The sequence below is a fragment of the Pan paniscus genome, chromosome 13, assembly GCF_029289425.2.
Source record: "Pan paniscus chromosome 13, NHGRI_mPanPan1-v2.0_pri, whole genome shotgun sequence".
Lineage (NCBI taxonomy): Eukaryota > Metazoa > Chordata > Mammalia > Primates > Hominidae > Pan > Pan paniscus.
In genome coordinates, this window is record NC_073262.2 from 68,643,708 (window position 1) to 68,670,313 (window position 26,606).

General features: G+C 32.5%; 1 protein-coding gene across 6 annotated transcripts in view; it reads right to left on the reverse strand.

The window, feature by feature from the left end:
- Positions 1-587: 587 nt before the first annotated feature.
- Positions 588-26,606, reverse strand: part of SCN1A (sodium voltage-gated channel alpha subunit 1) — a 139,737-nt gene continuing 113,718 nt past the window's right edge. For all 6 annotated transcript variants that reach the window (XM_063595432.1, XM_063595430.1, XM_063595428.1 and 3 more), the window contains exons 20-28: positions 25,224-25,378; positions 23,588-23,761; positions 21,195-21,317; positions 13,946-14,227; positions 11,209-11,262; positions 9,525-9,662; positions 7,523-7,627; positions 5,568-5,838; positions 588-3,853 (exon numbers count right to left, since the gene is read on the reverse strand). In XM_063595432.1, coding sequence (XP_063451502.1) covers positions 2,679-3,853; positions 5,568-5,838; positions 7,523-7,627; positions 9,525-9,662; positions 11,209-11,262; positions 13,946-14,227; positions 21,195-21,317; positions 23,588-23,761; positions 25,224-25,378 — 2,477 coding nt within the window. In that variant the 3' untranslated portion in view covers positions 588-2,678. The remainder of the gene's footprint in view (positions 3,854-5,567; positions 5,839-7,522; positions 7,628-9,524; positions 9,663-11,208; positions 11,263-13,945; positions 14,228-21,194; positions 21,318-23,587; positions 23,762-25,223; positions 25,379-26,606) is intronic.

The following is a 26,606-nucleotide window of genomic DNA, read 5'->3' on the forward strand; positions in this document are numbered from 1 at the left end:
TGAGTCCAGTGCCAACCCAGCAAAGAAGGAATTGGAGAAGAAATATTCCTATGTCAATCTTCTCTCTCTGGTGCTTTCCCACTGGTGCTTCTCATTGGCCAAACCAATTGGGAGCTCAAAGGTAGGAGAGCCCATTTTTGCAATGTGTGGAAGTCACCCTTCTGGGACACACAGAATGATGCAGAAGCATAGAGAGTGGCTCTGGAGGAGGAAACACAGTATCCTACACACATAGCAATTCTAAATTTTTAAATGATGATTTAAGGGTTTCTTTTCATAGCTCAAGGGGTCATCCACCATCACTCTGGCTTGCTTCCATACTTCTCTTCCTCCTAGAATCACTAGCTATCCTCTGACACCAGTTCTTCCTCCTAACAGAGAACACACCTGCTGCTTGTAATTCTGGGAGGTCATTACCCCCTACCTCCAGTGACATATCTACCCTAGGTTTTGTTGTCAACGTGGGTATGCCTCTGTGTGTGTGTGTGCATGCGTGTGTGTGCGCTCCCCTTCTCCCCCAATTTGTAATGTAAAAAATCTCCATATCATTAGAATATTCTGTTAACAAAAAGTGACTGGGCAAACAATAAAATAAAAAATGTAATCTTTATTAATTTTGCACATTTTAAATGTTGGTTAGCATTATTTAGCATAATAGTAGCATTTTCCAGCATGCAGTTCACGAATACAGTTTATCTAAGTAGTTTTAAGGAAAAGAGGAGCCTATGGTTTGCTTCTGTAAGAAACACAAAATGTCCTGATGTAATTGACTATATAAGTTGACTACTCTGTTTTTGTGGAAAAAAAAATTATGAAGCCCACATTATATTTAGAACAATCTAGAGCAGCATTACTCCAAAGAAATGAAAACATAAACCGAAGTCAGAAAAAAAGAACAAAAATAACATAAGCACTACCTTCAATTCAGTTAGTACAGGTACTACCAGAAATATAAATAAAATTTTAAACCCTTTTCCAATTGCAAAGCATAATTTGGATATGAATCGTGAACCTATTTTGCTCCTTAAAATTGTGAAATAATCTAAAATTAGCAAATGTAATTAAAAAAGCAGAAATCTACAACTACCCAGTCTTGTTTTCATGTCTTATTTAGCAAATTTCTTTCATGAAAAAGTACTATGGACAGAAAGTAAGAAAAGTGATTGTGATATCAACCTGAAGATAATTTCCTCTTCATATTTATGTACATAATGCTGAAAAATAAAATAAAGTGACTTTTTACAGTATTTATATTTGCTTATAAAATTCTAAACACATTTTAACAGGTTAAGCAGTGTGTTTTTTTAAACGTGTCTGTACAGTCTGGCTATATACCATATGTTATCCACTTAAAATGTAAAAATAACCAAAAAGCTGTTAAAGTGCTGCAAACTATTGCTTAATGACTTAAATAAATGAGATCTGTTGAACAATTTCCTTGACTTTACCACTGACATATGGTTTCTCATAAATGAGATTCTGAGCAGTGAGAGAAACCAGATACAGCAGCATGGTAATATAAACATGCATTGATAGCATCCAAACTATCTATAAATGGTACAGAATACATTTTATTACCTGTGTAAAGCTTGCACTCTACATTTCTTGTGGTACATATTTGATGCAATAAATACTGTGCTTAGGTCATTATTTGTTTGCTCAAACGTGCACCACAGGGTAAAATGACTATTTACATAATAAATAGCATTTCATTAACATATACAGTGTCAACCTTGCTGAGAGCCGAAGATGGCTAAACAAAGTGCAGGATAAAGCAGAAATTTATAAAGAGTAATTTTGGTCAATTCAGTCTTCTGGCGGTGGAGGGTGAGGGGCAATATTCACTATTCAGGTTTTTTTTTTTTTTTTTAATACAACAAAAAGAAACATAACATTTATGACTCCAGACATTTGAATGAAGTTTGCACCTGCTAAGATTTACTGGCCTGCCCACAAACAATCTACTTGGTCTAGGGGCTGGATTTCGCAAAACAAGATCAACAAAGCACCTCCACTTATCACCCAATTACCCCTCCCAGAAATATGGTGAAATTTAAGAATTTGTTTTTCTTGTGACTTTTTCTCATGCATGATCTCTAAGTGCAGCATGCCCTCATGCAAACCACGACTTTGTGTAGCTGGGAGGGCCATGTGGTTGCCATACCCCCCAGGTGGCATACCTGTTATAGAGGTCCTTAGCCTATTTCTCAACAGAAACTTCGTTTACAAAAATAGTCACATATAATAAACACATGGATTAACAAAAAGATGAATCCACTAACAGATTCCGTAAAAATGTGACAAATGTGGCAGTTGAAATGCAAACAGTGGATACAATTACTACACTAAAGTGTTTCATGTTAAACAACCCCAAAATCACAGGTTTGCACCCCTTGAAACTGGTCCCTACAGTCTGACTAGCCATTGTGTATCTTATCTTCAGCAGTGTCAGCTGGTAGTGAGAACAGTAACCTCCTGTCAAGGTCATCTCCCCTTTACACAGAGTCACAATTTGCTGACAAGGGGTCACTGTCTTATTGTAGGCACTGACCTTAAGGAGATTTGTGTAAAAACAGTCAGTTTGGCATTGACCTCCTAAAGGAGTCCTGTTGATAAAAATACATCACCTTCACAGGCTGTAAACAATTTGTCACCCAATTATTTTTATTTATTTTCATTTATTTCCCTTTGGCTTTTTCATCTTTGCCTTCTTGCTCATGTTTTTCCACAATTGGCTTTGTCACCCGGTCATAGGAAGGCGGACAAGCTGCAGTGGACATGGTCAGATCAGTTTTTTCTGTAACAGAGTTTTCATTTATTCTGTCAATTATCATGTCTTCTTTTATAAGATTAGCCCCACCTTTGATTTTGTTTTTATTGTACGTAAAGGAAGCTTGTTTTACAGTTCGCTTTAAAAGGTGGCGTCTGTAAGCACGCTGAATAATGACAGCAGATACTTCCTCTTGTTTTCGTTTTAAAGTAGTAGTGATTGGCTGATAGGAGACCTTGGAAGGATTGGAAGCCATGAATCGCTCTTCCATCTGTATTCGTAGAGCATCCATCTCTCCACTCTCTCCTAGAACCCGCTTTGTAAAAGCAAATAAGATATCAAGACAGTGGATCCGGTCACCACTCACCATGGGCAAATCCATGGCAATGAGCTGGAGTTTATTTGGTTGTGGCAGATTGAGAGGCGGTTCAAGCGCAGCTGCAAACTGAGATAATTTTTCAAATTCCATGAACTGAGTTGCATCGGGATCAAACTTCTCCCAAACCTCATAGAACATCTCAAAGTCATCCTCACTCAGAGGCTCTGCACTTTCTTCAGTAGCAACACTGAAGTTCTCCAGGATGACCGCGATGTACATGTTCACCACAACCAGGAAGGATATGATGATGTAACTGACAAAAAAGAAAATTCCAACAGATGGGTTCCCACAATCTCCCTTAACTGAGCTTCCAGGGTTAACTTTATTAGGGTCACAGTCGGGTGGCTTACTGTTGAGAATGGGTGCTAGCAATCCATCCCAGCCAGCAGAGGTTGTAATTTGGAACAGGCAGATCATGCTGTTGCCAAAGGTCTCAAAGTTGAACATGTCATCGATCCCAACTTCCCTCTTAACATAGGCAAAGTTGGACATCCCAAAGATGGCGTAGATGAACATGACCAGGAAGAGTAGGAGGCCGATGTTAAACAATGCAGGAAGGGACATCATCAAAGCAAAGAGCAGCGTGCGGATCCCCTTTGCTCCTTTGATCAGACGTAGGATTCGGCCAATCCTAGCAAGACGGATCACTCGGAACAGGGTAGGGGACACGAAATACTTTTCTATCAGCTCGGCAAGAAACATACCTATGAATAAACAATGAGAATACCAACCAGTGAAGAAATCATGCGTTAAAATAAACATATGTTTCTTCTAAAGCTCCAAGGTAAGGTTCAGAGTCCTGAACCCAGTTATATTATCTTAAATATGACAGCTATATATAATATATATATAATTGTACATGATATATTATAAATCTTAATTTTGAAATTCAGCAATAATTTCAATTATAAGGATTATAGTACTTTTTTTTATCTTTAAGAGATGTTTATAAACTACTTTTAGTTTATGTAAAGTCCCAAGTCAGAATTGAAAAAGAAAATAAGTTAAAAATGCACATTTGGCCGAACAGTAGCAGCCCAACAGTATAGGTACAAGTTTATATGTATACAGTGACTTTTTCTGAAATTGCCATATTCTAAATTCTCTATTTACTCCTTTTCCATCTGAAAGTATTGGTAGCTTTTGATGCTACTTTCATCTCCCCATGATCTTGGTACTTACTTAAATTCCACTCTAATATTTTTATATACTCATTTATGTATGTTCTGGTGCATTTCTGAAAGGATCCCAGGTTGATGCTCTTTTTAGTATCCTGTACTTAATGTTGTATTTCAATTCTTTTTGGTCTCCTGTACCTAACACTGTAATCTCAGTCTTCTTATTTTCAGCTTCTCTCTCCATTTGCTTTTTAGATAAAAACAATACTTGTAAAGTTAAAAAGAAGAGCTCAAGAAACTAAATGCCTTCAAGTTTAAATGCCTCATTCTGAAAAGACGAAGTGTAAGAGTGTGTGTGTGTGTGTGTGTGTAAGAGAGAGAGAAGGAGACGTGTGAGAATACAACTTTTATACCTTAGCCACACTAGTTATAACCAAGGATTATAATTAGTGGGAATCAAAGGCTATATACAATGAGCTGGATATAAGGCCAGTTTCTTCAGAGAGGGGAGTGGCATGAAAATCTGTCCAACACAGGTGCCTCCTTTTGGATAGTAAAATATTGACCCAATCATATCATCCTGTTTAGGGAAGAATGAATAGGCCCACAGACAGATGCTTTTCACTTTACTAGAGCTTTAGTTTTGTCTAATGAAATGAGCTATTGCTCATGAGGCTAGTTATATGTTCCAGGCTTTGAAGTATAGTACTGATGATGTCCCATGCCACCTTATTTCCCTTGTGCATCATTATGATAAACCCATTTTTAAGGTAGTCTAGAAAATCTCTACATGACACTTGCAGAGAACCTACTATATACATTTGCTAATGTTTAGTCCTTGTCTTTATTCTCTTTTTATGCAATACTTTTCCTTATCTTGAAACCACTTTTCACTAATATCTATATGCTGGTGACTCCATGTCTATTCTCTAAAGCAATTTTCGTGAGTACCAGACTACATTTCTAGTCTTGTTAACAGAACCGTCTAGATACTATATTGGTTCTTCAATCTCAACATGTCAAAAACATTTTTATTTTAGTTAATAGCACAGTTCTAGTTCAAATGAATGAGGTTTTACTACATTTACACTAAGTATATTATCCTAAATGGATAGAATAAGAAACAATACTGACATATAGTAGGAGACATTTTGTTAAAAAACCAAACACACTTAGATAAAATGTATCAAAATATTTACAGTGATTATCTCTGATTGCTGGGATGATCTTGAATCTAATCTTGATTGTTTCAGCTTTCACTTTTATTTAACTGAATTTAAGAACTTTAAATATTTCTTACCTACAATGGAGAGAATGACAACCACAAAATCAAAAATATTCCATCCAATGGTAAAATAATAATGGCGTAGAGAGATGAGTTTCAGTACACACTCTCCAGTAAACAGCACAATGAACACCAGATTGATGCGCGACAAAATGGTAGTCACATATTCACTCTGGTCATCTGTTTCCACCATCATTGTGACCATGTTAAGACAGATGAGAATCATGATGCTTATGTCAAAAACTTGTCTGGTTACGAAGTCAAAGACCATTCCTTGAAATTTGTTCTGTAGAGAAAAAGCAATGCTTTTAACAACAAAGGAGTTTTCTCATGTGCATTAGCATTAAGTACTTTCTGCATTAATTGACTTTCTAGTTTCTTGCAAAGTAGTCATTGGCCCTGATTTTTGTAAGAATGATTTATAGCATATTAATTGTTAAAATTTAGTTATTTAAATTGCCATTTACTAATGTGTATTTCTCAGAATAACAATCCCTTATCCAAAGAGGGTTTCTGATAAAAACAAACAAACAAAAGAAACATTCAACACTGTGTACTTCTTCCAGAGGTATGCAACACATATCAACAGTTTAAGATTATGAAAAGGTAAGAAACCCATTTAATTTTTTTTTCAAGACTTTCCAATGATCAGCTGGACCATACATCCATTTTAAAATATAGTACTATTAATATTTCACTTGTTGTATTCTCAAATAATTGTTAAGGAGAATTTGGAATTTCCAAGACACATCTATAACATTATGCATTTAAATACCACATATGGCAATACTCATATTCTTCTACCAAATCGCCTTGGCTAACATTGTCAGACACAGAATCCTGAAACTGCACAAGGATAATGAGACCAGAATGACATTTCCTATATGTTTATGTAAAAAAAAAATTCACATTCTTTGTCGTTGATCTGTGATTCTGCTTCCCATTTCTGCCACTGCTAGTCACTGAAGGCCATCTGCAGGCTTATTTCTTTGGGCCACTGAGGAATTCTGAGGGAATTTTCCAACTTACATTTTTCCTACAAATTGTTGGTTCATTTCTACTCTTAGTGCTAAATTTTAATGGAGAAAGTATATATTTCTCATCATTCTCAGGAAGGCAATATTCAATCATCACAATATGAATATTTGCTAGTATTTTTTTCCTTGATGCACCCTAGGAATTACTGAAACCTCTCAGATCATCATCATAAAAATATTTATAGTGTGGGATAATAGCTGTACATTTTCATAGCAGTTTGTTTATTTCATCATGGAAGCATGAGTATTGTTATTTATCATCATAAACTGTAATTACTGACCCTGACTTCTGCAGACATTAGTAATACCTAACTCTATAGCCATACGAATAGTAGATACTATACTATAGTATACTATAGTATAGTATAGTATAGTATAGTATAGTATAGTATAGTATAGTATAGTATAGTAGATACTATACTATAGCCATATGAATAGTAGATACTGGAATTCTTTCCTCCTTTAAAACACTTAGTATCTCTAGTGAAAAATAAAATAGAAGTAAGGTGTTATTTCACTCAACACTTCATTTCTTAAAATATTAGGAAATTGCATTTCTTACAGCCCCATCCCAAGGTTTACTTCTTTCCCTGATATTACTTGGCAACCATTCTTGAGTTGTGTGATTAACTTTCTCTTGTGCACATCACATTGTCTATGTGTCCATTGGCCAATTAATATGGATTGTAATGGGGTGCTTCTAAATCTCTTGAAGTCAAGGGTGTATCTTCTATTTCTTCTTGTTCTTTTTTGGTCTTTAATTTTTTTTGTTGTTACCATTATCATAAAAGATACAAACATCACTTTTAGATGATGCTCTACAAGTGAAAGACATTTTTTCTACTGGAAATGTTAGCTACTTTCTTTTTTGTGAGACAAGCATGCAAGTTTTTGTTTTTGTATTTTTCCCCCATATCATTTGATATTTCTTACTCCTGGTCGAGGTATAGGCTTTTGCGGTTTTTTCGATCCTAATTTTTTCATTGCATTATAGTATTTCTTCTGTTCTTCTGTCATAAAGATGTCTTGACCTCCAAAGTATAGAAAAGAAAAATCAAACTGGTTAAAACTGTGTCCTTTTGTACATTTTTTTCAACGTTAAAATAGAAAAAAATACAAAATTCAACTGCTTAGTATAATTATATCTGGGATTTAAAATGTAAAAAAATTGTACTCTTTAGGTATGATAATATTTAATTCCCCAAATAATTCAAAATGGACTTTATTATTATTATCTTATGAAGACAAACACCCCCAAATCTCAAAAAGGTTAAGTATTTTACCCAAGACCTTATGCTTAGTGGCGAAATTTGGTTCACTGAGATAATAAATACTTGGTACCTTGTACTATACATACTACCTTTATGATGTTAAAGGCAATAATTTTCTTATTTAAATGTAGCAAAGAGTTAGAGGATGTATACTGCAAGACAGTTTGGAGTTACTCATTAAAAAAGTCACTCTAACTCTGTCAAGAATTGGAGGAAAGGGATAAAAAGAAAACTGGATGAGTTAGTGAGAGATTTAGGGGATAAATCAGAGCTCATAGCATAGTAAGTATGGGACAGACCAGTAGGGATAGAAGATTGGAACACTGGCAAGTAAGTGAAATAGAGTAGCCTGATATTGACTTAAGAATACTACTGGTAATAAGAAAAGGGAATTGAGGGGAGAATGTTCTGTAGTCTAAGAAAGCACTCATTCATTATACAAAAAGCAAACCTACTGAACAAGTGAGATGAAGCAACAGTACATAAAGGAAGAAATACAAATGGCCAATGAGCATTTAAGAACATGTTCAAATGTAATAAAATACATAAAAGTCATAACAATTAAGGTTATAAAAGTCATAAAAATTAAAATTAAATACAGTTTTCACCTATTAAATATCAAATATTCAAAAACAGAATGTTTGGTGACAGTGAGGGAACAGTGGCATGGGTGTTCATACACTGTTATTGGGAGTTTGAGTAGTTATATTACTCTAGGGGAGTAAAATACTTCATTGTGGGAATTTATTCTCAGGAAATAATTAAAGCCTTATTTTCTGTCCCTCTCTCTTTTTTTTGTACAAAACTTTCAACAAGGTACTATTTAAATCATTAAAGATTAAAAACAATCTAAATTATCAACCTACTGGGGAAAGAATAAGTAAATTATGATAATGCGTATATGAAGACTTAACAAAATGAGAAAATACTTATGTTAAGTCTAAAGTGGAATTTATAATTATAGATAAAAAGTACAACAATAAGAGTATGTGCAGAAATACTCTGAACAGAAAACAAAATGTGAATGGCAGCAGTTACTTCCAAGTGATGATATTTATTTACTTTCCATATGTTCTATAATGTACATAGGTAATTGGGACAATCAAATGAGCCTTATAAATGATAAATAATAGTCGTACAATTCAAGACTGAAAGGGATAGCTTGTGATTAAATATCTTGGAGAAAGAAATGGGAATATATAAAAGAAATCAATGACAGAAAAAAGCATAAAAATAAACACTAGAAGAAGCTTACATCCAGTGCCTAATTTATTGCAAAGAATTAGTTGGAAAATATATTTTCAAGGGGGAGTGGGTAGTTGTAGGGATAAAATAACAAGTTGCTTTTGGGAAAGAGGCATATTCGGTTGCTTTCTAGTTTTATTCTAATTATTATTTTTTAAAAGATAGAAAATGTTTCTTGATAATGAATAAGAGGAGGAAAAACTTTATGAACCTATGAACAAGAGTGTGGACCACAGTTATTCTTAGCTTTCTATAGCCGGAAATATATGGATAGTGAATGACAGAGGAAGAGGAAGGAAAAATCAGTTATAATATATACTCCCATTTTGTTTCTAAATTCAAGTACTCATTTGGCAGAGAAAACACTCCAAGGAAGAATTTTCTATCTCAGTGGGAGAGAAAATATTAGAAATACTTATCTTCTTTTTCTGCTGGTTGAAATTATCTATGATGACACCAATAAACAGGTTCAAGGTGAAGAAGGACCCAAAGATGATGAAAATAACAAAGTAAAGATACATGTACAGACTTTCTTCATACTTAGGCTGGAGTTCCACCTACCAAAGGGGAATATTTTGTAAAATATTACCATACATTTTAGTGCTGGAAATGTCACTGGTGCTTTTTCATAACAATAGAAAAAATTATTCTTACTAATATGTCAGCATTTTTTTTTTCTGAATCAACTACCTCTAAAAAACATCCCTGAAATTGGCCTTTAGGGATGTTTTCATGTGAAAAATATGGCTACTATGACATTCTAAAATCTATTTTTATAACTATAAATACAAATAATATTCTTCCATTTGAATAGTAATGTGCTAAATTTGCAAGCTTTTAAGGTACTGAATTTTAGTAATTTTAAAATTATTAATAAAAAATTTAAAACTGTAAATATCTATAGGCTAGGTTTAGAAACAGTCATTCATGTATGCATGAAATAATGTAGCAAATAAGAAATGAGTTGTTCTTTCAGATGTTTGGCACTTTACCCTAAAGTAACAGTTATTGAATTTTTCAGATTAAGTAGACATAGATGGACAGTCCATTTTATAAATCCTCAGTTGATTATTTAATTCCTAGATTGTGCTTAAAACAAATGGGCTATTACTTATAATTTAGTAATGGACTGAAAGGGTCACTATAGTTTTTTAACAGATTCATGTCCTTCTAAAAGCAACAAAGTTAAAAACCAACTAAACACACAAAACAAAATATAAGTGACAAAGTGAAATAAAACAACTCTGGAGGTTATCAAAATGATATTCAACATAAAACTAAAGCTATTTGAAATGCACTTCAAGAAAGATAACATCAAACTCTATCAGGTTGAAGACTGCAGGGACAGAGGTTATTCTTTATGATGATAAACTAAACAGATGGGACTTGAGAATAGAAAGATGAAGGTTGATAGAAAATACTACATCTTACAAAGTTTCGAAGAGCAAAGTTGGAATGAGCATGAATTTCAGTTTAGGTCATGGAGCCTGAAAGAGGCTGAAATCAAATAAAATAGGTTTATATTTTGGTGATATACACTTAAAGGAATCTGTTGGCCACAGAAGTGATTGCAACATTAGTAAAGGCTCCAGTCAATTTATGAATGCAAAAATCATATAAAAACATTCTTTTATATGGTTTAAAATAGGATTATTTGAAAGAAATCATCACAGTAATCTAAGGCTGACAGAACAATATCCATAACTTTTCATGCTGTCTAATATGGAGGGTGACTATACATTTCAACTAATGATAGAAATCATATATTTCTTCAAATTTGGTCCTGCACACTAAAATTACTACTAATTATATAATGTGTGGATAAATAGGAAACAAAATAGAAAATATTTAAAAGGAAAATATTTGTTAGTTACTACATACATGAATTTGTTACTTTGGTTTTCAAAATAATTCATGTGTTGAATTATCTTAGTAAGATCCTTCTGATAAACATTGCTATGCTTGAATATTTACCTGTCACACTTTTTCCCAAATATTTTAAATCAAGATAGAATCATTTCATTTGGTCGTTTATGCTTTATTCGATTAATTTTACCACCTGATCAATATTGTAAAAAGACTTAGAATACAAGGAATACTTACATTTCTGGAATCAACTGCTGCATACATTATATCCATCCATCCTTTGAATGTGGCCTATTAAGAAGGACATGCATGTTTTACTTTGGAGTAAAAATAATTTAGACCTGATGTTTAATAAATATTCTTACTGATATAATTTTCAAAAGGGAATATTTTTGAAAGACATTTCAAAACAAATTTTACATAGATTTTGGACCAAGACAGTATTTTAGTATGGCTTTTCATTTCTAGAACACATATTGAACAAAATGGCCATTTGATATATCCTCCCCCTTGATAACCAACTCACAAGCACTTTTCAATTCTTTAGAGTTCATGGTGTCATGATATTTAAAGCAGTATTAAAATTTGCTGGAGCACTTTTTAGAAAGTCTTACAAATGCCAACACATGGGTCAATAGCTCTATCAGCCAAATAATTACAACTTAGATCTAAGGATCATCTGCTAAAATTTATCTGCAGGGTGATCAAAGTGATTGAAAATTTAAGATTTCTCTTTACTGTAACAATGTAAGGATAGTACCAGGATACATAAAGGCAGGGTTGCAACTATCCTTTTAAGAATTTTGGAGCAAAACATTTAGAAATACAATCCTTTTAAGAATTTTGCATCGAAACATTTAGAAATAACCCCCTATTCTATTTTCTTTCTGAAATTCTTGAAGATAATAAGTTAATATGAATAAGAAATGTGAACAATAGTACAGCAGACACTTGACACTCACAGGATGAAGGATACTCAGGCTAACAATTTACAGTAATTTGTTACTTGTCCTGGGGCATGAATTTTGAGTCCTGTGGGCCTAAAAGGATTATCCCTTAGCTAGTGAGGGAGGTTAGCAAAGCCTTTAACATCTGTATCACAATATATCTTTGTTCTGATAACACTAACCCTTGTGAAGTGGTGGATATCATGAGACAAAAGCTAAGCAAGTGTGTGGGTGACAGCAGTGAAAAGAAAGTAATGATTCCTAGCTAGAAAGTACAAGGCTTTTGTATATGAAAGAGAGAGAGATGTGTTAAATATGTCAGTGGCTTAGGTCAATGATAGAACAATTCCATTACACACTTGGTATAGAAACAAAAAAGTGATTCAAGGGACCATTTCAATGACTTACTAATCAATAGAGAGGTGATTCTATAAAAGCCAAATGTGAAGCAGTATTTTAGAGGGGTTTTTTTTTTTTTTGGTGGCAGAATTTATTTAATAGCTTTGTGCAGGACCATCACTGTATTTTCAGAATTGCTTACATTTTAAAGGTTTGCTTAAAATTTTTAATTTTTCTTTCCTCAAATTTATGGAGGAAGTGGTTGCTTTAGTGATATTTACAAGTATGGTCATTAGTTAAGGGTTAGAATAAGTGCCCAAATAAATATCATCATGTGTCGAGAATTTTTAAAGAAAGCATTCTTGCCAGATTTTTTTTAACTTTTATTTTTATTTGTCTTTAGAGACAAGGTCTCACTATGTTGCCTCCACTGGTCTAGATCTCCTGGCCTCAAGCAATCCTCCAGCTTTGGCCTCCCAAAGAGCTAGGATTACAGGCATGAGCCACCATGCCCCACCCGTTCTTACCAGATTTAAAAAATCTCTATTTTAATTGCATGAATATTATTCAGAGTAGGTAAAAAATGTTAAGAAGAGAAATAAGAATTTCCAACAAAAAGGTGGGAAGAATTTGTAAAGTAATCATAGTCGACACCTCTGGAAGAGCTGCAAAAGGGTTTTGACCAGTGTTGGTTTGTTTGCTTAGTTAGTCTTCTGGTTGAACAGTTGAAATCATAACCTTGGTGAGCAAAAATTGATTTCTGCCCTAAAGACAATGTAGAACCACAAGGGAAGAAAGAAATTGTACAGTCTTTTTTTTTTAAGCTGAGTTTTCAAATAATCTGGACTCTTATTTTATTCCCTGCTTTGTTGTGGTGCTGCTGCAGCTAGAAGCAGAATCAAATGAAAATGTTTAAAGGGCTACCTTTTTTTAATATAAATTATAAACTATTTTTCTTGGAGACCCAGTCTTAGAGACCTAGTAGTGAAAACATTAATATTTAGGACAAAATAGACTTAAATAATGGTGCTGAAAGGTCATTTGAGATAAGACAACAGCTGCTTGTGCTTCATTTTTGTTTCTAGTTGCTTCCAGGTATAATTCTCTCTCTTTTTTTTTTTTTAGATGGAGTTTCACTCTTTGTTGCCCAGGCTGGAGTGCAGTGGCACCCACCACTATGCCTGGTTCTAATTCTAAAACCTAAATGTCATTCCCCAAACTTTGATCCAAATAATAGAACTCAGCAGCAGTTAATCCCTACCAATTAATTACAATCCAATTAGGTGTATTAAGTGTATGTGTTTTGGAAGATGATCTATCTGTTAAGTGTATTCCATTTTGGTAGCTGATCAGGGAAACAAGCCTTCTAATCACAATAAAAAATGGCAAAGTTACTGATTTATTAATTTACTTGTTTATATAGAAAGAGCAATATAGAAACAAAGAAAATACAAGAAAAAAGACAAAGAGGTCTTTATTTGGTCTGGTCATTACTGACTATATCTGCAGTCCTTACATGTAATAAAGTTTTCACCCATCTGGGCTCATAAACTTGTACTAACAAATTGAAATTTTTTAAATAGAAAGAAATATATACTTTTTCTTAGGAACTAAATAATAGATGTATGTCATTATTTTGTTATTATTCCAAACAATAAAAATATTCAGAGAAAATAGTGTTCACTTACAACTTGAAGCAAAGAGAGATACCCAAATCCTACATTATCAAAGTTTACTTTCACATTTTTCCATCGAGCAGTCTCATTTCTTTCTATTAGTTTTAGGCAATCAGTATGATTATTCACGTCTTCGATGTCAAACCTGTCACCAGTTGTGGTGTTAATACAGTGGTAGAATTTGCCAGCAAACAAATTTACGCCCATGATGCTGAAAATTAGCCAGAATATAAGACAAACCAGAAGCACATTCATGATGGATGGAATTGCTCCTAAAAGGGCATTCACAACCACCTAATACACAAATGGAAAAAAAGAAAAGTCAGAATTCTTATCTGTTAATAAAGAAAAAAAATTCCCCTAGTAATCTCTGGTCTTTCCATTCTTTTTTTCTATCAATGCTATTTATTCTAGGATATGTAAAAGCAAGGTTCAAAAAAATCTTAAAATTCATTTTTTTTTCTTAAGCAATACACTTAGGAAAACAACTATAGGCAATATAACCAAGAAATGAAACAAAAATGTTTTTAAAAAAAAGGGAGGGAGAAGCATTAAAAGGTTAAAGGAAAAGGAAAATCAGAGGAACTTGATGCCAGATGAAGTCAGAATTGTGTTGTTTATCAGAAAAAAGAAAAGTTAAAAAGCCTATACAGAAGTTTAACTCATTTTAAAAAGGCAATATATTAAAGAACAAAACTAAAACATTTGGACCTGAGTTGATTTGACCAATATATTTTTAAATAACTTAAAAATTCAGATGATAAATATAAAAAATATTATTAAATACCTAATATAATTGTCTTTAATTATTCATGCATTGCTATGACTAATAATTTTTGCATAAGAAGCAAGACAATTTGCATTATGTATTTCATTAGATCATCACATCGTTTATTTCAAGCTCCAGTCATGTCAGTTGTTTCATTTACTGAGTTTAATTCAAAAAACTTATTTCAAATGAAACATAATGGAAATCATTTCTTAGGAAAATAAGAAAAAGAGGGATGCCATACATAGTTCTCAAATCTGATGTGATCACATGAAGTTCTGTGTTCAATTATTATCTACTTTTTTTTTTTTCTATAGAAGGATGTTTTCCCCCTCTTTACTTCTGGACCATTAGTTAAAAATCTTGAGTGTTCATGTTTGGAAACAACATAGGGATGGCTTCCTTGCTTTTTCCTCCATACCTCCCACTGGAGCTGCACAGGAGTGGCTAAGAGGGAAGCTAAAAACAGACCCTAAAATGCTTATAAGGGGCAGCTGCCTCAAACTTGGACATTAATAGCTAAGTTTAATTCCACCTATGTGCTTGTATTATTCTTGTCAGTCTGATCCAATGGAAGTAGTCGTCAAAACATCTTCTATTTGCCATTTGATGCCAGTGTATTTTTAGAACAATTTTTTTAACTGCCTGTCTGAAAAAAAAATACATGAGCCAATTTCTTATACTTCTGATCCCTGTTTAAAGCCTGTAAAGAACTCTAGGCCTTCTGGGGAACATAAAACAGTGTTATAAGTGGGCCAAAGAAAATAAGAATACCAGTAATGACAAAGGTGGAGGGGATGAATATGAAAAATTAATTTGGTTGAGTTATCCAGGCAGAACTAAATGATGTGGCCTATGCAACTACCAAGCTGACACGTGACACTTTGCCTTATCTCATCTGACTGTCTGCATTAATACAATGGACTTCATAAATTCTCGTTTTATAATTTATTTTAAATGGATGAATAGAATTAGATTTCTTTCAGATTAGAGATTTGGAAATTGAAATCAAGTTACTATTTCCCTTCTTTTCTGAATATTTTGTCCACTATCCAGATTACAATGCTGTTTCTAGTGTGTATACACAGAGTACTAATTAAAATATGTATTTTGCCTTCAACACCCAATTTAGAGTATGAGCAGAACACTGATTATCTGTACCTATTTCTCGATTTTCTTTTCACATTACCTGTCTCACATTTTTTCTTCGAAACATTTCTCAGCTTTGCCACCTCTTTTCCATTTTCACAGTCACCACCTAGAACTGCCCTCTGTTATTTCATACTTGCACTGTCATCTCTCTCCTAACCTTCTCCTTCATTTAATCTATGTAAGATGAATTAATCTTCCCCAAGTCCCACTTGAAAGTTATTTATTGGCTCTCTGGTAACTACCAAATATTTTTCTTACCTTGGTATTCACATCACTCCACAATCTATATTTCCAGTTTTAACTTCCCTGGTCATCTATACTTCATGCCACTTCAATTAATATAATAACCGTGTGCTAATATAATTGCCAGGTGATTGAGATGGCATTTACATTGAAATTCCTTGTCTAATAGCTCCTCTTCTGAAATACTCTCCCCTCTCAAAGGCTTTAGTTCAAATAGCACTTCTTTCATGGAGCCTAACTTTGTCCCCCAGTTTAGCCTCCAAAATAAAGAGGACTGTTTTCCCCTTTGAATTCAAGAATCAGAATTCTAGTACTGAACAGAACTGTACAGATAATTCAGTATTGCGTTCTCATTTGGCATATGAGAAAAATGAGGTTAAAACAAGTTAAGTTCAGAAAGTAGCCTATAAATAGCATTTAGTGCTGTTTCCAGTCTACGTGGAAGAGTTGCTCCCACTTATCTGGTACCCATATTACTCTGTACTAGAGTTCAGTGTAATCCTGACAGATTGTAAGATTTTCTAAAAATTTAAGTTGCAAAAATATGTTCGTGAATCTTCCAGGGCCTTGAGTGTCTTGAATATAAGAACATACCAGAGAGCTTTGAATATAGGAATAAAATAATGGTTGACAAAAATGAATGGATTAATGAAGCAAAGTTTAGATTAGTATTTATTGATCAAAGCATAATTTTTAAATGTTATTTCTGAATATTGGATGAGAATAATTAAGGAACTGAGCACAGGTGGAAGTTTGTGCTTAGGTAATATGTTTGAGAGGTTTACTTTGAAACTGGGGATTGATTTAGAGTTAAAGCGAACTCTATGGAATTTATGATGCAAGCATATACTCGGCAGCAGTGCACTTCAGGATATGATTTGCAAAGTTGGCATACATTTGGCCCAGAGAAAAGTTTTATTTTTTTTGTGAACATAAAAGAACCTTATCTTAGAAAACATCTGGCACAGTATTGGGGAGTTTATTATACAAAGCTATAGTCATATTTATGATGTATTAAATTAGACAATGAAAGATCATAGAAAAGATTGTCTTTTCCCAAGAGTTCCAAGCCATTCCTTGGTTCAGCAGAGAAGGAGGTGTATTAACTTTTTTCAGTCTCAATAAAGCTGCAGTAATTGGTTCTCATGGGGGGAAGAAAGTAGGCAGAATTAGTCTGAATAAATTTGAAAGAACAAATTGAACTTTCAGGCTACATGAAAGGAAATGTCTGAGAAAGGAGCTATCTTAATGAATTAATACTGTACTAGAGGTTGTTTCTTCTCAGAAGCTTTTTTTTCAAAACAATCATCAAATAAAGTTTCTCTACTCTAGCACAACCAATTCTATTTCTGGTTCATTACCTGCATTTTTAAAAATAAGTCTACACTAAATGAAGGATTGATAATTAAATATGCAAATTCACATTAGAAATTTTCATACATGCAGAAATGTCTTTTTATCTGAATTAATTACTTTGAACTTCAAATCAACACTATTCATGAATTCTAGTGCTTCTCTAATAGAAATAAAGAAAATCTATGTGAATAAAAATAAAAGTGGGCAAAGTAGGAATCATCCATTTTTAAGTGTAAAGAAGAATAATAGAATCTTTCTTAAAAATCTAAAAAAAATTATTTTGTGGGTTTTAATTAAGACAGTTTTTTTGTAAGCTATGATATATTGGTGATCCAAACAAAAATTCTGACTTTTTCTGTCTCTCAAATATAAAAACTCTTCTTCTTGTATAATACACTTAAACTTTAAGAATAAATAAAATGTAGAGTTATGTTTATGTATGTTTTCACTGTGATATCTTTTAAAATCCTAGGAAGTTAGTTGGGAGTTACTTATTCTAAGAAGTGAGTTTATGCCTTAAATTTTATCTTAATACTCATGATAAGACGTTTTTGTTTTATTTCTAGGTGTGTATTCTATTCTGCATAATTCAAATAAGTGGATTCTTTTATACTAACTTTTTGTTTACAACACAATTCACATGTGCTTATTCAACTATTTCTTAATATATTTTTGCCTTGTTAACATTTTGAAAATAACCCCATATGAACTTACACAATAAAAAATGAAAGTGGTCACAATCAATACCAGTCTTATGAAACCTGAAATATTGCACCCTAGTATCTGCTCATACATATCAATAATCAACTGATGGTATCTAACTGGTAATTTTCAGGACCCAGACCAATGTACTAAACGGCAGGGGCTGTATGCCTCAAACAGTATCATGAGCTTAACAAGTTAAATTGTTTTTTCACATTATCATTCTACACCAGGGTCCCCCACCCTCACCAATCCAGTAATCTCCCCAAAGATGGATAACTCCATATACACATAACTAAATCATATTCAATGAAACTTAATAAAGATATCAACCATTGGGGTTAAAATCCACAGAGGGTAAATTCATAAAGGTTTTTTTTTTTTTTCAAATGAAATTTAAGACAATTGAAAGGAGGGGATTAGGATGTAAATAATGTATTTTCCCTACTGTGGTGCATTAATAGTACCCTTCCCAATCCCTCCCTCACCCCACTACACATAAGTCACAGTGCAAGGATTAAAGGTAGCAAAAGGGGTAATACAGTACCCATAATAAAGGGCTCAGGGGAGGAACCAGCGCTCCACCCCATCCAAGTTGGAGCAAGATTATCCTATACAAAATAGAAATATATAGTTTGTTATTAGTTAGAAATCTGATATGACAGAACATTTGGTGTTACTTTTTGTTCATGATGCTCTCCGTCTGTTTCCCTATCCATTAAGACTTGAGTTCTTTTGAAAAAGAAGGTATTTAAGATTTCCTAGGTTAGGAAATTAAAAATACAAATTTAAACACAAATTTTATTTTACCCTAGATATTCACGACATCAATTCACTCAGTTTAATTTTACAAGTTGAAAAATTTGGACTGGAAATTTGAAATACAATAAATGTTTAAAAGCTGTCAGCCAGAAATGTGCATAAACCATGCAAAACACAAAGTGCAACGTGATGATAATTTATTCGTTACTTTCTAACTTCTTATCAAGCACTGTACAACATGCTTTATTCAGTAATGTTGCATAAAAGCACATGCTTTGAAAAAATAACAGAACAACAAAAATAAAATGAGTGCCTGAGTTACGCTTTGACGCAGCTATTGTGATTTTATGCTGCTAGGGCAAAGAATTAAATGAGAGTTTCTGAGTATGTTCAAATCTCACTTCCCAATCATAATCATCATTCTTATATCCAACCTCACCATCATTCATGATTATATTTTTACAAAATAAAATATCCAAACACTAGAAGTATAAAAAATAGAATCAATTATAACGTTATTTTGACTCTACAATGCCAAACACGTATTGAAGAGATTAGTCATTTTAGTGCTGTGTGTATGTTGTCATTATGAGGAATAGAGCTATATTCATAAATCTGACCATTTAAACTATTAGTTATATCACTATCAGCATTTATAAGGATTTTATGTGTAAAACTCCAAGTTTCAAAAACTAACCTCTTTTAATATAAAAGGCATTAATTGATTAGTAATTATAGATATGGTTATTTCTGAGAAAATTAAAAGTATACCGATAAGATCAGCTTTTTTATAGAAATGAAGTGTAATGTATGGAAATATCTGAGCACTTGACCAATGAATTTAATAAACTTTCAAATGGTCAAATGTATTATAAACCTTTTGGTTTATAATATTTTCAAATGTTTAGCATTGTTCAGATTTCACAAACCATATAAAATATATTATTTTGATTCAGGCAACATGTTTTCAAGTAGAATGTACACAAATGACATTTTTTTCTCCAGAAATGAAACTGCCAGTCTGAAACAAAACAAAGTGACATTTAATTGGAAAACAGACTTAATTCTTATATACCCCAGAGATAATTTCTGTTAACATTTTGGTGAAAATTTGAGGCTCTCTGTGAGAAATAAAAGAGGACTACTTGTATTATATTGTTCTGAGTTGTTGATAATGAGGACAAAGTTGTCATATATGTTAGGGAAATCTAAGACAAGTCCTACGTTCTTACAAAGTGACATTTATAATAAGACTTGAGAAGAGAACATAAGGCTATAAACAATCTACAAAGTGCAAATGGAAGTCTGCAATACAGCTTAGTTTCCATAAAAGTAACTACACCTTAGGAGGTGAAAGAGCAATATTTTTCTATTGGAATCACACAATTCAGTGTTTTGTTTTGATAATTTTTTTTAAAAAAGCAGAACTAATTTTTTATATTATATATCTATAAACTAATGCTTCATGCTGTAAAAAAAGGCATAGAAAATAAGTCAAATGGCAAAATTTCTAATCTGTTATGAATGATGGAAAATGATTATTGCATCTTTGAAAAGGATAAAATAACATTTTGTGTGACTCTGACCAATAAGATGCAAGTTAAGGTTAATGTATAAATTACCTATAGTAATGAGTCAAAATTATATTTTCTGTTCATTATAAGTGTTTTACTTTATTATTATAAAAATGATGTGGATTTGTATGTAATCTTTAAGTTAGTATTACTAGTTTTATAAATTCAGTCAACACTTAATATCTAAGCATCTCACCTTGAATATATTCAAATAATGCAAACTTTGGCATTATACAGACAAAAGTTTTAACAACTCCTTTCATTTTTTTCTTAACACTCATACTTAGGCACATGTGTGATTCACATTATTTTCAGGAAAACTCGTTAAGTACAGTATATCATCACAAAGAATAAGTACCTGATATAGAATTTACTTTAGATTACCATTATATCATTACACATAGTACTTTAATAATGCATCAGCTTTTTTTTGTATATAGATTTGTAAGGAAACTCCCAAGATGGATTAGGAAATAAAGTCATTTAAATAAGCACAGCAGATAAATGATATTATATCATTTCAAGAGAGGCCTATTTCTCTTGCATATCACCTAGAAGTAAATATGCAACAGATAAAACAATAAAGTAGCAATTTTGCAAGAATTTGCCATTCCTTTTGCATGCATAGATTTTCCTTTTTCTAAATTTAATTTAGTTTAATTTTGGCTATATACAATACTTCAGGTTCTTTCATTTTTCTTACCCTCATCCCTTCAAATCGAGATAAGGCTCTTAGAGGTCTCAGAGCTCTTAGTGTCCTGAGAGATTTGATGGCTCCAAGTTCTGAGTAACCCAAGGCATTTGCTGTTAAACTGACCAATGAAACCTGCACACACAAAAATAATAACAATTAATAAATAGAATCATCATTCAATGTGTAGTTGCTGTATAATACAACAAGTATAATTTTTGCTTATAATTATTCAGAGGATAAATGTTCAGACATTTTCAGTAAACCTTTAAAAAATTAAAGAAATATTTTCAGTTTGATGTAAAGGATGTAATTTTTAGGACATTAATTAAAAGCTAGTTGAAAAAAAATCCCTAAATGTCATATATAATTTATCAACTGAATAAATAGAAAAAAAAGCAAAGTAAAAATTAGTAAAATAAAAGAAGAAATCAAGGTGGAAAAAAATTCATTGGCTATTCTTCCTTTATTTTATTAAGTTGCTGTTGAATTTAAGGCTTTTCTTGTAGCTAGTTATAAAATACAAAAACTGCTGTTGTACTAAAAAAAAAGCAGGAAGTTTCTACTGTGCATCAGTATATTCAACTAATTATAATTGATATTCTCAGAAATTAATGAACTGCATCAGTTTTGAAGGTGATATTTTGTCTTGGTAATACCTTGCATTTTCACTTGTTTATTTTTACATAAGTAACTTAGAAAGAAATTCCATTACAAAACTTCCTCAAAATTTTTTATACTAATTTATGGCTTCTGCCATGATATCTGGCCCCAAAGGGCCAATCAATGAATATTTACCAAATACACAGCAATAAATTTACTTCATTTGTATTCATTTGTAGGTAATATACATGACTAAAGGAAAAAATCTTACGTATCTAATTCTCTAAATAAGGAAGTTACCAAAACTTTGTATTGAAGGAAGATTACAACTTATTTGGTTAGAAAGAGGCTAATATTGGAGAATTCCACATATACTGGACACTATTTTTGTAAACTTTTCTTTTTTAAAATGTATTAATTGTATCATATTTAATATACTTCTTACATTATTTGAGATGTGCTGTGATTAGTCTTTTTATAGAGTGCTATACTGATCTTCATTAAAGAATTAAAACAGAACATTGAAAATAAAGATATTATTGTTACAAACTACAAAATTCTCTATAAAATTATTTTCTTAAAATGTTTCAAAAATGACACTAAAAAACTTCCACGAAAAAGCTGATGTGTAATAAACATAATAGAAAAAAAAACCATCAGGAAGTTTTAAAGGGTTAAATTACATTTAGATTTAAATTATAGTGTAAACAATTCTGAAATTGAAACATAATGTAACTTCTAATGCTTGAAACCTCAATATTAGAAACTTTCTCCCTTATTGATGTGATAAAGTAATTCTTCCTTTGAGATTTCTCTCAATTGGCTCATTTCACAGTAACATTGTTAAGTTTTTTAAATAGCTTAGTTTTGCCTTTGTTCAGGGTCAAGGAAATATAATGCATGAATGATTCTTAGTTCAAGAAACACTTTCCACAAGAAACCCTCATAGTCTTGCTGGGTTAGTATCTTTTTGGGGTAAAACTACTCAATATGAAATCAGGATAGTTTTGCTGTAGCTTTCTAAAGCTGAAATTTTGCCAAGTTGATAATAGAAAACATGATGCTTAACTTTAACACATCTTGAAGTCAGTCACTTGTTTTCAGTAAATGCAGTATTAATCATTGGGGATACAAATTCTATAAAGGACTGTTTGGGCTTGCCGTAATCTAGTTTACATTCTAGGAAAACTTTCACTGCTGAATAAAGTAGACTTCTCTTTCCCTACACTCTACATATCTTACTCCCTATAATGAAGTCATAATCCATATAATCTACTATTTAAATCTACTCTTTAAAAAGTTTGAGTAGATCAAAGAGAATTTTTTTAAATGACTGTAGCACCCAATAGCATCACTGTTTTTATTGAGTGCCTTTAATACTGTACAAGTTGGGGGTCAAGAGTTTGGGGCCAAGAAACTAACTCAGTGGCACAAAATCAACAAGTGATGGTCCTGGGATACAAACTTGAGTCTGTCTGACTCACAACATAAAGGATTTAAGCAACATACCTTTTAAGTCCCCTGTTTCACTACTTTCCCTACCAACTGCTGATGTGTTGTTTTTTCTTTAGCTTTCTCAGATAACTAGAGAACTACCATAGATTCCATCCCCCAATGCTATTTTAAATCAGAATTAAATTAGCCCTTGTCTTCCAGAAATGACACTCTCATTGCATATATGCGTTTAGTGGTTATTATAGTCTGTCAACATAACATAGTGGTCTGAGACTCACTATTTTAGAATTTGAATATAAATAAGCCAAGCTACCTTGAACAGAGACAAAAATATGAACGATACCTACATCAACAATTAAGAAGTCCAGCCAACACCAGGCATTGGTGAAATATGTTTGATAGCCATATGCCACCCATTTTAGAAGCATTTCCAGAATGAAAATGTAAGTGAAAACCTTGTCAGCATATTCCAACATCGTCTTAATCGTCTTTCGCTGATCAATATATATATCTTCAAATGCCTATAAAGAAAATGTTACACATTATTAGCTTTCAAAAATAATTTACTCCATAAGCTATTTAAAAAATCTAATCATATGCATATGACATTTCATTGGAATAGGAGGGCAGAGAAACAGTAGTTACTGTTATTTTTTTTTTTTCCTCGCAAAGGTCTTTTACTTATTTAATCAGGGGAAAGACTATTGGTGGAAGAAAAAGAAAAGTATGATTCCAATGAATTAATTTGACTTAGTCAGGAAATAGTTCTTGATGTTGTATCCTGATTTGGCCATCCCAACTTGAAGTTATATATTCCTTTTGTTTCATTTATTTTGCTTCCTTCTATTGGCTTTTTTTTTTTTTTTTTTTTTTTTTTTGCTATAGAAAGGAGGTTGAAGTAATAACGAAAGCTTGTGCTTTTGTAAAGCAGAAATTGTGATTGATCTTTGCACTCTCCAATTTGACTAAATAGTTGGGTTCATCTGCTTTTTTGTTGTTGTTGTTGTTGTTTTAATAGTTTATGTTTCTCAACAGACATACAGCGTGACAATGATTAAATGAAATTACTTTTCATTTAGATTCTAATATATATTCTTCTATTATGAACCTCTTGATGTTTCACTTCTAAGTATGCATTCCTTTCAATGGTGAAAGACTTCTAAAGTAGCGGGTAGAAAATATTTCTTTCTTCAGAAAAATTACAGGTAAATATATGTCTGTGTTAGAATTATAAAAAGTTAAAGAAACTTGTAACACACTTGCATTTCAATCAGGCAAACTGTGTTTCTCTCTCTTTCTCTTTTTCTATCTATGGTATTTCCTTTGTGTTAGTGTTTCCCTAAAATGCTATCTGTATGTTTTATTTATATTTTTATAAATAATTTTCCTGTAAAAATAAATTGATTCTGATGAAGTGAGCACCTTGTTATAAAGATAAACCCATCCTTAAATGAATCTCTTGGGCATGCTGCCCAATATTTATTGTTACCAACTTTCATTATTTCCTAAGTAGCACAAAAATAGTGAGCACACAATTGGAAAAAGACAGAGAAGTGGTCCCTAAGGACTTACTACTGTCCATCAAGAGATAATAATAATAAATACCATTTGGAAACAAAATTCATCAGAACTCAGAGAATATATATTCCCATCCCAGGGCTTCCAATAACTTTTTTTAAATTAAACAATGAGTAATTGAATATTCACATCCTTTGGTGTTAATGAGTAAGCTGAAGGGCTACACTTTCTGGGCTATTTAATAGTAAGCAAAAATTAATGATTAGCTTCTTAAAATTATATTTACATACATAGTAGAAGTTAATCCAGAAATATAGAGTTATAGAGTAAATCTATAGAAGATACAAGGTGGGATAATTAAAAATGCATTGGATACTAAGACAATGAAACAAAGGATTAATAAGTCATCAGTATTAGAATGTTCTAAAAATTAGTGCTGTATCACCTTTTCTTAATCTCACTCACCAGAGCACCACTACTAAGGAGAATCATGAAAACAATGAAGGTCTCAAACCAGTTATGTTCAACTATTCGGAAACACGTCCTTCTCAGGTTCCACCATTGTTTTCCTCTACCTTCTTCCACATTGATTTGACAACACTTGAATCTTTGTACACAGCCTGCAGAAAGTGTTGAAATAAAAGTAGATAAAGTATCTCTGCTTCCATAATATCCTTTAGCAATGTCCTTGTCTTGTCTTTTTATTACTATGCTCATCTCTGTCTTGCTAGCATAGCTCTCTAAGCCTAGAGTAGTAAGAGCACATTCATCAGCTGTGTGAAGTTGTGGAAACATTCAGCCACTTTAAATGGTGCCCTAGCGGACAGTATTTGCTTTGTCTGCCTCATAGTGTTATTGTCCAAGAGAAACTTTGTAAATTACAAATAAATGTGAGGTAGCTTTTCCTTGTACCATATCATCCTGTTGCACTCTGTTGAAGTCACTCCAGAAAAGAACTTTAAATTGGACATTAATAATGTTAAGCAGAAAACTTCCCTTTTATAAAGGATATAGAGTAAAAATGTAGATCTCTTCCAACAATGCTGCATTTGTTACCATTTAGGATTTTTTGTGATGTGCCTAGAAGGGCTTATGTAATTTGCAAAATTAATTTAGTTCACTAAAATCTAATTTGTATGATTTGGCTTTGACTTTTCATTGCCTTCCTCACACATTGCTTTCACTTAGTCTAAATGAAATCAACAGGTACTTCTGAGTACCACTGTAAGCACAAAGGCACTTAGGTACACACACAAAAAGGCACAGAACATGTACCTTACTTCCAAGAACCTTACCAAAAAAAAATCTGGTTTTCAAAAAAAAAAAAAGAAAAAGATATAAATACAGGATCCCTGCTCCAAAGCAAAAAAAAAAAAAAAAAAAAGGAGGGAAAGATATATTTGAAGAAAAAGGAGAAAGGGAATGAATGGAGAAAAGGAGGAAGAAAAGAAGGGAAGGAGGAAAGAAGGAACTAAGGAGTGAAGGAATGGAGGAAAAGAAGAGAAAAAAGATAGTAAAGTAACATGTAACTGTTCAAAAAGAGAGTTTTCATAGGATAATGTATGTTATCGGGTAAATTAAATGGAAATACTTCTTACAGCCATTCAGAGGAACAAGCTGCTGTTCCACCATGGTCAGATGAGGGCAGTTTTGAAAAGGACATTAAGTGATATGCATGATTTGTATAGGGAATAGAAGACTGAAGGTATACTAGGCCTATGAAAAAATAACATCAAATAGAAAGTATGCATATTTCCAAACCTCAAATTCCCAGGGATATCAGACCACAGGAAATATTAGTTGTAGGAAAAACATATCTCTTCTATCTATTGCCCATACTGCACCAGG